Source organism: Oncorhynchus gorbuscha, linkage group LG04 (genome assembly GCF_021184085.1).
Source record: "Oncorhynchus gorbuscha isolate QuinsamMale2020 ecotype Even-year linkage group LG04, OgorEven_v1.0, whole genome shotgun sequence".
Taxonomy (NCBI): Eukaryota; Metazoa; Chordata; class Actinopteri; order Salmoniformes; family Salmonidae; genus Oncorhynchus; species Oncorhynchus gorbuscha.
In genome coordinates, this window is record NC_060176.1 from 67,478,649 (window position 1) to 67,492,469 (window position 13,821).

The 13,821-nt window shown below is 43.1% G+C and overlaps 1 protein-coding gene across 4 annotated transcripts in view; it reads right to left on the bottom strand.

The window, feature by feature from the left end:
• LOC124034566 (acetyl-CoA carboxylase 2-like) overlaps positions 1–13,821 on the bottom strand; it is a 56,974-nt gene that overhangs the window by 26,043 nt on the left and 17,110 nt on the right. For all 4 annotated transcript variants that reach the window (XR_006838586.1, XM_046347931.1, XM_046347930.1 and 1 more), the window contains exons 2-19: positions 7,875–8,007; positions 7,482–7,620; positions 7,200–7,309; positions 6,886–6,967; positions 6,657–6,755; positions 6,375–6,484; positions 5,950–6,060; positions 5,322–5,531; positions 4,857–5,027; positions 4,504–4,665; positions 4,240–4,403; positions 3,778–3,928; positions 3,541–3,644; positions 3,194–3,275; positions 2,520–2,665; positions 2,284–2,434; positions 2,018–2,152; positions 11–157 (exon numbers count right to left, since the gene is read on the bottom strand). Coding sequence is in view for 3 of the 4 variants with exons in the window: in XM_046347931.1 (XP_046203887.1) it covers positions 11–157; positions 2,018–2,152; positions 2,284–2,434; positions 2,520–2,665; positions 3,194–3,275; positions 3,541–3,644; positions 3,778–3,928; positions 4,240–4,403; positions 4,504–4,665; positions 4,857–5,027; positions 5,322–5,531; positions 5,950–6,060; positions 6,375–6,484; positions 6,657–6,755; positions 6,886–6,967; positions 7,200–7,309; positions 7,482–7,620; positions 7,875–8,007 (2,407 nt within the window). In the remaining variant the exon portion in view is untranslated. The remainder of the gene's footprint in view (positions 1–10; positions 158–2,017; positions 2,153–2,283; positions 2,435–2,519; positions 2,666–3,193; positions 3,276–3,540; positions 3,645–3,777; positions 3,929–4,239; positions 4,404–4,503; positions 4,666–4,856; positions 5,028–5,321; positions 5,532–5,949; positions 6,061–6,374; positions 6,485–6,656; positions 6,756–6,885; positions 6,968–7,199; positions 7,310–7,481; positions 7,621–7,874; positions 8,008–13,821) is intronic.

The following is a 13,821-nucleotide window of genomic DNA, read 5'->3' on the forward strand; positions in this document are numbered from 1 at the left end:
AGGCCCACACCTTGTTGCTGAAGTAGGGCTCGGTGAGGCAGTAGCCATCCATGACCTTGACCAGGTTCTCCAGGACCATGTGGAAGACCTGGTGGAGCTTCTCCCCCACGATGGGCAGCAGCTGCTGGGCTGGGAGAGAGGCCGTGTTCAGCTCCACCTAAGAGATCCACAGGAAGACAGAGATTCAGATATAAACCAGCCTCCAAATGTGTGACTGACCACTGCATCATCCCTGCTATTGACTGGCTGACTGATGGGACTGTTGTGTAGGTGGGTTCTTGTCCATGCCTATGTGAAGGCGTGTGATTTACATGATGTACACTACCATTCACAAGTTTTGGGTCACATAGAAAATCCTTGTTTTTGAAATAAAAGCACATTTTTTGTCCATTAAAATAACAAAAAATGGATCGTAATACAGTGTAGACATTGTTAATGTTGTAAATGACTATTGTAGCTGGAAACGGCTGATTTTTAATGGAATATCTACAGAACAGAGGCCCATTATTAGCAACCATCACTCCTGTGTTCCAATGGCACGTTGTGTTAGCTAATCCAAGTTTATAATTATAAAAGGCTAATTGATCATTTGCAATTATGTTAGCATAGCTGAAAACTGCTAATTAAAGAAGCAATAAAACTGTCCTTCTTTAGAATACTTGAGTATCTGGAGCATCAGCATTTGAGGGTTCGATTACAGGCTCAAAATGGCCAGAAACAAAGAACTTTCTTCTGAAACTCGTCAGTCTATTCTTGTTCTGAGAAATGAAGGCTATTCCATGCGAGAAATTTCTCAAGAAACTGAAGATCTCGTACAAGGCTGTGTACTTCTCCCTTCACAGAACAGCACAGACTGGCTCTAACCACAATAGAAAGAGAAGTGGGAGGCCCCGGTGCACAACTGAGCAAGAGGACAAGTACATTAGAGTGTCTAGTTTGAGAAACAGACGCCTCACAAGTCCTCAACTGGCAGCTTCATTAAATAGAACTCGCAAAACACCAGTCTCAATGTCAACCGTGAAGAGGCGACTCCGGGATGCTGGCCTTCTAGGCATAGTTGCAAAGAAAAGCCATATCTCAGACTGGCCAATAAAAATATGGGCAAAAGAACACAGACACTGGAAAGAGGAAGATTGGAAAAAAGTGTTATGGACAGACAAATCTAAGTTTGAGGTTCAGGTCACAAAGAAGAACATTCGTGAGATGCAGAAAAAAATAATAGATGCTGGAGGAGTGTTGACGCCATCTGTCAAGCATGGTGGAGGCAATGTGGTGGTCTGGGGGTGCTTTGGTGGTGGTAAAGTAGGAGATTTGTTCAGGGTAAAAGGGATCTTGAAGATTTTGCAACGCCATGCCATACCCTGTGAATGGCGCTTAATTGGAGCCAATTTCCTCCTACAACAGGACAATGACCCAAAGTACAGCTTCAAACTATGCAAGAACTATTTAGGGAAGAAGTCAGCTGGTATTCTGTCTATAATGGAGTGGCCAGCACAGTCACCGGATCTCAACCCTATTGAGCTGTTGTTAGAGAAGCTTGACCGTATGGTAAGTAAGAAGTGCCCATCAAGCCAATCCAACTTGTGGGAGGTGCTTCAGGAAGCATGGGGTCTTCATGCCAAAGGTCTGCAAGGCTGTAATTGCTGCAAATGGAGGATTATTTGATGAAAGCAAAGTTCCAAGGACACAATTATTATTTCCATTAAAAATTATTATTTATAACCTTGTCAACGTCTCGACTACATTTCCTAATCATTTTGCAACTCATTTCATGTATGTTTTAATGGAAAACTTTGATTTCTAAGTGACCCCAAGCTTTTTTGAATGGTGGTGTATGTTTTAAACCTATTGCACTACTATGTGATTTGCACTGTATTATGTGATAAGAATGCCTACTATAATAGCTGTGTCCGAAATGGCACCCTATTCCCTATATAGTACAGTGTAAATATTGGATAGTGTGCCAGTTCAGATGCAGCCATAGAGTTGTATTGAAGTAGGTGAGGGGGTGACTTGCTGGATGGATGCTGCTGGGGTTGTCCAGGTCCATGCGTGCCACCACACAGCCAGGCTCCAGCACCGCCCCATGCCTCTTCACGTAGTGGACACAGCCAGACTCCACCACTGTCAGTGTCATCACCATCTTCATGACCTGCAGACGCACCGCAGAAGTCAGTCAGCACACGCACACACAAACAAGACTGACTACCCATGTAACGATGATCTAATTATGAAAACCAAACTTGTAGACATACAGTAGGTTTTCATGGACTCCTCGCTCACCTCGATCTCTGCATACGAGTTCCCTGCACAGATATGGCCTCCGTCCTCCACCAGGTACAGCAGGAGCTTACCAGCAGAGGACGACCTCAGCACTGTAGGGTCTTTCTCCTTCTCAAACACACACGTCTTGTTGCCAACAGTGATCCGGTAGCTAGAGGGTTACAAATATATATACCTTCATGATGGCAAAATAAATGTCTTAATGGCCCATCCATCCACCCGACAGAATGTCCCACCTGGCCACTTCCTCCTTCATGTAGGTGGTGTAGCTGCTGCCGTTGTAGGAGAGCAAGAGGCCGCCGTCACTCAGCCGGTGGACATCGATCTCAATGTCCGAGCCATTCATGATGACAACGTACGTGGTGGGGGACTGGCGAGCCACCTGTCAGTCACAAACAATGTTGAAGTCTTATTGGTTGATAACTTTTGAGGGGCGAATCCTAACTTCCACTTGAAATGAATTTTTACTTAGTCACGCATTGATGTCAATATGGCAGGGTAGCCTAGTGGTTAGAGCGTTGGACTAGTAACTGTAAGTTGGCAAGTTCAAACCCCCGAGCTGACAAGGTACAAATCTGCCGTTCTGCCCCTGAACAGACAGTTAACCCACTGTTCCTAGGCTGTCATTGAAACTAAGAATGTGTTCTTAACTGACTTGCCTAGTTAAATAAAGATTTTTTTATTTTTTTAAATAGGAGATTAAGTGAAAATTTGACTGAAATTAGGATTCGCCCCTAATCAATCAAATGTATTTATAAAGCCCTTTTTACATCAGTAGATGTCAAAGTGCTGTACAGAAACCCAGCCTAAAACACCAAACAGCAAAGCAGATGTAGAAGCACTTATCCCTGAGAGGATAAGATCAAGCCATGACAGAGAATGAGACAGGTGTAATGAGAGGTCTTCGTACCTTGAGGCAGTATTTGATCCCCTCATAGACCAGGTCCACCTCGACAGTATTGAGCAAACTGGCTGCAGGCAGCACCTGGCCCCTACAGAAGGACATTTCACATACTGGATTTCGACAGGTGTACAACATCACAGCAATAACACACCGACAAAGATGATATTCGGATTCTCTTCCTTCTCCCCCTCAAGGATTTATAAGTATTGGATTGGTTGTAACAAATATGGGAGAAAAACACTCCATCTAACTCCATGCCAATCCAATACTTTTTCAGCCTTGAGGGGGAAGTAACAATTGCACACTTCAGGGAGAAGGGGGGTGAGAATGTGAATTGGGCTATAATAGGCCACCTTTCCAGTGAGTGCAGGAAGTCGGACATGCTCTTCCTGAAACTAGCGTCCGCTACGTGTAACGACCCGCAGACGATGCCCAGCATGGTGTCTGGCCTCTCCGCCTTCAGGGAGAACACACACACGTTGGAGATGTTTTCACACACACAGACGTTGGAGATTTGTTTTTAACCAACTGTCGTCTTACAGGATTGACTTTTTTAAGATTTCCGTTCATATTCCACAAGGGTCCTCTACCTGAACTTTATCTGCGATGAGATTATCCAACCAGCCGGTGTCAATGTCGTTGTTCCTGAAGCTCTCTGTCTCCAGCAGCTTGATGAGGTACTCCACCGTGGTCCTGAAGTCCCCCCGGATACACAGCTCCTTCATGGCCACCACCATGTTCCTGCGCCACCACACAGTAACCACCACCACTATCACCCCCCAGGTACGGTAAGACACCAACACACAAACCACCAACTCATGCAGAATTCCAAATGGATCTGAGCCCATACACCCAAATCACTCATGTAGATCTGAGAGCACTTTGATAATAGCTTCATCTTGCCTTCTGATTGGCCAGGTGAAAATGTCACCATATTGCTTCCACCTATCCTATCCTCAGGTCTACAGAAGTGGTTAGGGAGTAGGGGCTAACGGTCGAGGGACTTCATCAGAATAACTGTCTACAACACAACAAGGCAAGGAAGGACTCACGAAATGGCCTCCTCTCGGTTCTCCCCCCAGGAGAAGCAGTGGCCGAACTGGGAGTCAGCAAACTCGTGCAACCCCCCGGTAGCCCCGACACTGAAGTAGCCCCACACGTTCTTACTGCTGCGGAAGTTGAGCTCCTGCACTGTGCCCGAGCTGGGCTTGAAGCCCTGCGAGTGACAAGGAGGGAGGACAGGTCAGTTGTGAGCCTGCAGAACCCATGCCATCTCCTGTTAAGAATATGGCCGGCCAGCCCTGTAGAATGCACACCTCGTCTGGGTTCTCGCTGGTGATGCGGGCCGCGATGACGTGTCCCCGGGGACTGGGTACACAGTCGGGGGCCTCAAAGTTGATGGTGGTGTCCCCCCAGGGGGCCTCTCCATAAAGCATGCGGATGTCTTTGATCCTGTGGAGGGGGATCCCCATGGCTATCTACAACAAAGGAGAAAGACCAAGTTAACATGGTTTATTCCCAAGGAACTATTCACAGTTCCTAAAGCTTTCAGAACATCTCAACAACCACATTAATATGACATTTTACTGAGTTTGCGGGAAAAAATGGAATGCGATCATTAACTACGCCAAAGGACGAGATTAAACCCTGACCTCTGGCTGCTGCGTACCTGTAGCTGGGCGGCGGGCAGGTTGACATCCCCAATCATCTCTGTGCAGGGGTGTTCCACCTGCAGACGGGGGTTGAGCTCTAAGAAGTGGAAGCTCCCGTCTTCAGAGAAGAGGTACTCCACGGTGCCTGCGCTCACGTAGCCCACCATCTTAGCCATCCGCACTGCATACTGACATGGGGAGGGGGCTTGTGTTCATTAGGCATCAAGAGGAAGATAACTGACTAAAACAGGGAGGGACTACATTTTCCGTTGTGTGCCCTAATGAACACAACTATGGAATAGTGAAATGGCCGAAAAACAAGTATCTAAATGTCAAAGGGGAGAATCGTCATTACAATGGAGAACAGGTCGCAGTTGCAAATGAGAACTTGTTCTCAACTAGCCTACCTGGTTAAATAAAAGTGATTTTTTTTTTATTTTATAAAAAAACACAACGACAAGGAAAGGCCCTCTGTGTCTCACCTGCTCCATGTGCTCAAAGGTGGTGGAAGATGCTATGGTGGCTGGGGCCTCCTCAATGATCTTCTGGTGTCTCCGCTGGATGGAGCAGTCTCGGCCAAACAGGGAGATGGCGTTGCCGTACTGGTCGGCAAGGATCTGGACCTCCAGGTGACGGGCATGCTGGGCCAACTGCATGACGAAGATGGGCGAGCCGGGCACCTCCGACTGCACCTGTAGATGTATGGATCCATCGATTTGTATTAGATGACGGTAACACAAAATTGTGCTAATTATGGACATGACATCTCATGCAGTGTGTGTGTGTGTGTGTGTGTGTGTGTGTGTGTGTGTGTGTGTGTGTGTGTGTGTGTGTGTGTGTGTGTGTGTGTGTGTGTGTGTGTGTGTGTGTGTGTGTGTGTGTGTGTTTCAAGTGTTATGGGCAAGCCTAGCTGTGTGGATGTGGATTCAAATAAAGTATTAAAATGTGTGTGTGTGTGTGTGTGTGTGTGTGTGTGTGTGTGTGTGTGTGTGTGTGTGTGTGTGTGTGTGTGTGTGTGTGTGTGTGTGTGTGTGTGTGTGTGTGTGTGTGTGTGTGTGTGTGTGTGTGTGTGTGTGTGTGTGTGTGTGTGCGAAATGCGATGACACAAACCTGTCTAAAGAAGCTGGGAAAGTCCTCAGCGTTGTCCACCTTCCGGATGCCCTTACCCCCTCCTCCTTCTGACGCTTTTATCACCACCGGGTAGCCAATTCTGTCTGCTCCCTTTCAGGAGAAAGCACATTGCAGACGAAAGGATATTCAGCAACCCTGAACTTGAAATCAAATATTTTATTGTTAAAACCAACGCATTTCATCTTCAGTTTGCTCCACTGTTTACGAACCTTGGTTTAAAAGAGAGTTAGGGACAGCATTTCCATTGCTCGGGAAAGAAACACATTGAAATACACCGTTTCAGACATCTTAAAGGACATCAATACAAACAGAGTGAATTAAATACCTCTCCAGTGACTACTTGTCATATGCTGCAAAGGATGTCTCAATGGTTTCAGCATTGGCGATGGCGTGGAGATGCTTACCGCAAGTCCAACGTCAACATCACGCACGCAGCCGTGCACGTAGACCTCTGGAGGCACGCTGATCACGTGGCCGAGCCTCTGGTCCTCCTCTGTCCAGTCTACTCTCAGGCCTACAGCACACGCAAGAGAAAAAAAATCATCTTCAAAACCGCTAGTGTCAAAACACAACAGTCAGTCACCCTGTCAGAGTCCTAAAACTAGGGGTGTGGGGAAGGGGTTAAGATGCAAGGATGGATGGATGGGGAGGTCTGGGGGTAAGTGTGGGGCAGGGGGGTATATCACCTGATCCACTCCAGGGCAGGGTGGGGATGTCTGCGCTCTGGGCCACGATGGAGGAGGCCACCTTATCACCCAGGGCCCACATGGCCTTACTGGATGGCCCTGAGACACAGGCAAAAACATATAGAAAAAATAAACATATCTACATCAACACACCACAATGAATGGTGCTTGTGTTGTAATGAGAGTTAACCATCCAATAATCCACAAACGGCTTCATGCCGGGCTGTACCTAAGAAGGAGATTCCGTTCTTGTCCAAGAGCTCAGGCAGTTTGGGGTTCTCCGAGGCGTGACCCCATCCAACCCAGACCGCCTGTGAACAATAAGAAAACCGAGATCAGAGTGGGAGCTATGAAAATATAATTACTAGAAGAGACAAAGACTCTCAGACCAATTTGACAGCAACATTCATCGGTGCACTCAATATGGCCGCCGGTCCACCCATCATAGGACATTGGGACTTGATTTGGGATTGGTAATGTCCCTTCTAAGCAAAAACGAATTCTCCTGTGGGTGAGAATGGAGATGGAGGAGCACCGTCTGACCTGTACAGGGATCCTCTTGGCGATGTCCACAATCAACTCTACGTTGGCATAGTTGTTGTTGTTGGCGCCGCCGGGTACGGGTACATAGTGGTCTGCCATTTTGATATACTCTTTAGAAGAGTCACACACATACAGTCACATTAGTTATTCGTGAGAAGTTCACACAGAAATCATTTCTTTGGAGTAATTGAGTGACTTTATCTACAGATGTGCCAAGAGACACAATGAGGAACAACCATCTGGAGCTGATGATGATGACCTTCTAAAACATGTTTCACTGACCTGCGTTCGCTTTCAGGTCCTCAGGGGTGACCATCACTACAAAACGGATGGTCTTCTCATTCCGGAACATCTCGTAGGACCAACGGCGTATGGAACGCATACATTTGACCGCCGCTATGCCATTATTAGCTATCAGCACCTTGTGAAAGAGAAAAAGTGGGAGAGAGAAAGAGAGAGAAAAAGAGAGAGAAAGAGAGAGAAAAAGAGAGACAAAAAAGTATAAAAAAAGAGAAAAAAGAAAAAGAGAAGAAAGTAAACAGTAACTCAACTCAACTTTTGACACTATTTTGTTGTCTGTTGCTCATAGCTTAATGAGGAGTTTAGTCAAGAGAGACACACATTTAGTGACACGCATCCAAAAAAGGCACAGACAGACAGGGAGGGATATCTTACCTTATCTATCACACGGTTTCCTCCGAAGCGGGTGACAAACTCTGCTGGGGAGGCCACGGTGAAGTCTCTTTGCAGCTCAATTTTTCGGTGCTCGCGACCCTTCCTCACCAGATGTGGGTGAGACATGCTAGGCCTGGAAAGAGAAAACATACCAGTGGTTGTCCAAGAGCACAAACGCATCAATGCCTCACGCTTTTTATAAATATTTCATACGCACAACTCAAGTAAAACATTAAGCAACTGGCAATCAGTCATTTCTGTGTTGGGACAAATCTCTGCATCATGTAAAGTAGGTCCCGGTAAATTAGGACGTAGGACTTCTAGAAGAACATTCCCGTCCAGCAAGCAAGTTCACCAACATCGGACTCACGGGCCAAAACCAGAACAAGGAGGAAACAGCAGCGTTGGACCGTCACAGCAATCAGCCAAAGTTCAGTCTCTACAGAGGGTAATGGTTGTGCTGTCACAGCTCAGGTCACAAGTGCATGTCTTATCTTCTCTGTGAGCCAAACATTTTGTCAGCCATATCCTACGCAAGGTGTTCAGTCTACCGTGACAGACAAATGTTTCAACTCGGCGATCTGACAGGCTACAGTACAACACACATGCTAATCCTCTCAGCTACCTACAGAGGTGCCGCAGACATGCCTGGTACTGCACATATAAACAATGCTCCCAGACCACAGAGACAATCAAAGGTTAATGTGTTATCATCAAAAATACATAGCCTAGTTACACAAGCCCTTAATCCTATCAGCAGTGGCAGAGCATTTTACCATGTCTCCATTGTGCACAACCAACAAAATGTTCACATGGACCAAGTTCATATGAAAAATATATGCTGATAAAAAACAATACTAACTGCACTCTGTTAAGCTGACAAGTAAGCATCAATAAAAAAGTGTGATACTAACAAGAGCAGTGTGCAGGTTTCTCTTTTCTTTAAAGTTCTCTCTATGTTACCATGTAACTGCAACAAGATAGCTCAAATGTGCGAGTGACTTCTTACATTTTGAACTGCAGTCAGTTAAAAGTAACCTGGATATGGATTTTCATTTTCAGTTCAAAATGATGACATAATGAATCAATTAGAAGCCAGACTTTCAGAATATCTGCCTATATTATTGAAGAGTGACAGGGGGCACAATAAAACAATATAATGTTCACTACCGAGAACGATCAAACACTAAACAATACAGGGGTAATTCCAAGGTAATGGAATTATGCTTTGACTCATACCAAACAAAAAACAATGATTTCAAAGTTGAACAAACCATACAATTCCATGCAAAAGGACTACTTTTAACAATTTGAAAAGAAAAATGTACTAAAACTAATTTAGTGGAAGAATTGTGCCAATGCAAACTTTGGTGATGGAGTTAAGATAAAATCTCCCTCAGGTTTTCATGCGAACATGTTGTCCAATAACTCTTAAATACTGTATCTCCTCCGAATTAAGATTTAAAAAATGTCTGCAAAAAGAATGGGGTGTCAGCTATGACATACACTACTGTTCTAAAGTTTGGGGTCTCTTCGAAATGTCCTTGTTTTTGAAAGAGAACCACATTTTTTGTCCATTAAAATAACAACATCAAATTGATCAGAAATACAGTGTCGACATTGTTTATGTTGTAAATGACTATTGTAGCTGGAAACGGCTGATTTTTTATGGAATATCTACATAGGCGTACAGAGGCCCATTATCAGCAACCATCACTCCTGTGTTCCAATGGCACGTTGTGTTAGCTAATCCAAGTTGATCATTTTAAAAGGCTAAGTAATCATTTGCAATTATGTTAGAACAGCTGAAACTGTTGTGCTGATTAAATAAGCAATAAAACTGGCCTTCTTTAGACTAGTTGAGTACTTAGAGCATCAGCATGTGTGGGTTCGATTACAGGCTCAAAATGGCCAGAAACAAATAACTTTCTTCTGAAACTCATCAGTCTATTCTTGTTCTGAGAAATGAAGGCTATTCCATGCGAGAAATTGCCAAGAAACTGAAGATCTCGTACAACGCTGTGTTCTACTCCCTTTACAGAACAGCGCAAACTGGCCCTAAACAGAATAGAAAGAGAAGTGGGAGGCCCCGGTGCACAACTGAGCAAGAGGACAAGTACATTAGAGTGTCTAGTTTGAGAAACAGATGCCTCACAAGTCCTCAACTGGCAGCTTCATTAAATAGTACCCGCAAAACGTCAGTCTCAACATCAACAGTGAAGAGGCGACTCCAGGATGCTAGGCTTCTAGGCAGAGTTCCTCTGTCCAGTGTGTGTGTTCCTTTGCCCATCTTAATCTTTTTATTTTTTTATTGGCCAGTCTGAGATATGGATTCTTCTTTGCAACTCCGCCTAGAAGGCCAGCATCCCAGAGTTGCCTCTTTACTGTTGACGTTGAGACTGGTGTTTTGCAGGTACTATTTAATGTACCAATTTAATTGGTGATCTGCAAGCCAGCTGATGAGAAATGTTGCAAATCATCTTTTTAAATCTGTGAAATGTTTGCAGGACAACACAATCTTTCCCGAAAGGTGTGGAAGTAGGAAATTGTAACATTATCTGACTAAAAACGTTACAAATTCAGCTGTCCGTTTTCTGGTCAATGTAGGCTTGCTTGCAACTCTGGGTCTTCCTTTCCTATGGTGGTCCTCACGAGAGCTAGTTTCATCATAGCTATTGATGGTTTTTGCAACTGTACTTGAAGAAACTTTCAAAGTTCTAGAAATTTTCCAGATTGACTGACCTTCATGTCTTAAAGTAACGATAGACTGTTGTTTCTCTTTGCTTATTTGAGCTGTTCTTGCCATAATATGGACTTGGTATTATACCAAATAGGGATATCTTCTGTATATCACCCCTACCTTGTCACAACACAACAGATTGGCTCAAACGAATTAAGAAGAAAAGGAATTCCACAAATTAACAAGACACACGTGTTAATTGAAATGCATTCTAGGTGACTACGTCATGAAGCTGGTTGAGAGAATGCCAATAGTGTGCAAAGCTGACAACAATACAAAAAGGGTGGCTACTTTGAAGAATCTCAAATATATTTTGATTTGTTTATCACCTCTTTGGTTACTACATGATTCCCTATGTGTTATTTAATTGTTTTGATGTCTTCACTATTATTCTACAAAGTAGAAAATAGTACACATTTTAAAAAATATATTTTAAAAACTTGAATGAGTAGGTGTTTCCAAACTTTTGACTGGGACTGTATATGAAACATAACACTAACATATCTTGATTAGATAAGTATTCAATCCCCTGAGTCAATAAATGTTAGAATCACCTTTGGCAGCAATTACAACTGTGAGTCTTTCTGGGAAAGTCACTAAGAGCTTTGCACACCTAGATTGTACAATATTTGCACATTATTCTTTTAAAAATGAATAATAATAATAATCCATTTCTTTTTATCCCCTCAAAAACACACTAGTCCTTGCCGATTACAAGCATACACACAACACGATTCAGCCACCACCATACTTGAAAATATGAAGAGTGGTACACAGTGATGCGTTGTTCGATTTGCCCCAAAAATAACACTTTGTATTCAGGACGTATTTAGGGTTGTAATAACAAAAGGGTTTGAATGACTCAAGACATTTCAGCTTTTCATTTTTATATACATTTTTAAAAACATAATTCCACTTTGACATGATGGGGTATTGTGTGTAGGCCAGTAACACAACATCTCTATTTAATCCACCTTAAATTCAGGCTGTAAAACAAAATGTGGAAAAAGTCAAGGGGTGTAAATACTTAGTGAAGGCCCTGTAGCTAGCTAACCAAGACCAACTGGAATGCCACACTCAGCCTTCAAGTGCCTTTAGCAGCACAGCAGTCAAGTAAACAATCTTACAAATTGCTTCCTGAGGTCTAAAATAGCTGGACAAGAGGGCATTGAACCCATCATTGTTCTATTGACTACTATTACAGAGAAAACTAAATAGTACAGCTAATGTGCCATTATTGATTACATGCCCCACCACCTCCCTTTTCACTGTAAATACAGCTTCCCTGTTGAAGTTGTCAGTGATATCAAAAATGTTACAGCGACTAAGTACACAACCTTTAAACCTGTATCATAATGTATCTTTTAACAAACATATTATCGATCCTGTGTCACATTGAAAAGAGACGGTGAGGAGTTCTTGTTGATGGCACTACTTCTGTAGTGGTCATGAGTCATGACACCTACAGTCACCAGCAATGTGGATAAGAAAGGTTTGTTGAAAGAGGCTATCGTGCTAAGCAAAGATCTGTGGGAAGATGGCTGTATTACACTCTATGGTTCGTTTCTGCTTTCTTTTACAGCTTGAGTTGATTTCGGGGTGTGGTTCGATGCAGATGTCTCATGTGTGTGAGGGTGTTTGCAGATGGGAAGAGTTAGCCAAATTCTTTTGCCAATTAGCTTCAGCTGGCTGTTGTGCGACCGTAGCAAACTTGGTTTGACTTTTGATAGCATATCTCCAGGGCTAGTTAGGGACCATCAGGAAATGAATTACACAATGTAAATTTTCATGTTGGACACCTTTTAGTTTTCATTAAATGTTTTCAATATTTGTATATGAATATCTACAATTTAGTTGGTTTGAGGTTTTAAGTCATTGAAATTTGGAACCAATACACTTAACATACATTATGTCACATGGTCCATTATTACTGCAGGCATTACAATTGGCTTGCGTGCAGCTGGACTCCGAATTTATGATTACTTGTGTGCTGACAGCTGTGAGCATGTGGGCAGGATTGAAATGAACACCATCTTAATTTACATTGTGACATACTCATGTACAAAACTCTGCTTTGGACCAGACTGACTTTATGACCATAATTATTTACACTTTGTAGTCAATTCTGACAGAATAAATGTTTTTGACTCATATCGATGCCACGTAGGCTGTTTTCCAAATGAGAAGTTGGTTGGTTTTTAGGGGCTTTGTATCATTATATATCTCTGTGTCAACCACACGTTTCCCAAACAAGGAAAATAAGTAGTTTGTACTATTCCAGTTCCACATGATGGAAATCAAGGTTGTAGAAACATCTCAAGGATGATCAATGGAAACCAGATGCACCTGAGCTCCATGTTTTTAGCAAAAGGGTCTGAAAACTTTGTAAATAAGGTATAGTTTTTTTTATTTGTAATACATTTCCAAAAATGTCTAAAAACCTGTTTTTGCTTTGACATTATGGTGTAGTGTGTGTAGTTTAAAACAATCAATTTTAGAATAAGGCTGTAACGGAACAAAATTGGGAAAAAGTCAAAGAGGTCTGAATACTTTCTGAATGCACTGTATAATATATGTGGTTCAAGTGGACGGTACCATACACACACACCAAGTTTGCCCCTGGCAACGTCATGCTACACTAACGGCCATGGTACGTTACGAGCAACACAACCAAATTAAGAAACTCTTGGCACGGTCACTGACAAGAAGAGACCTGGGGTTAAGTCTGCTCTCAAAATGTGTTCTGCTGCGAAGAAGAACGCTTTCATAGTCTAATAGCTTAGCGAGTCAAACAGCTATGTATTGGCTATTATGAGGAAAGGAACGTTCAGAATCGGGAGGAGCAAATCTGTGCGTAATGGTAGGCTAAGCCTATGATGACCTTATCGGATGTGCTTTACTAACAGTATTTATAAAGGCAACTATCCTTCTAACAACTGTCGTACAGTACCAGTCAAAAGTTGACACCTACACATTCAAGTGTTTTTCTTAACTTTTTAAAATTATTTTCTACATTCTAGAATAATAGTGAAGACAAAACTATGAAATAACACATATGGAATCATGTAGAAACCAAAATATATTTTATATTTGAGATTCTTCAAAGTAGCCAGCTTTGCCTTGACACCTTTGCGCACTCTTGGCATTCTCTCAACCAGCTTCACCTGGAATGCTTTTCCAACAGTCTTGAAGGAGTTCCCACATATG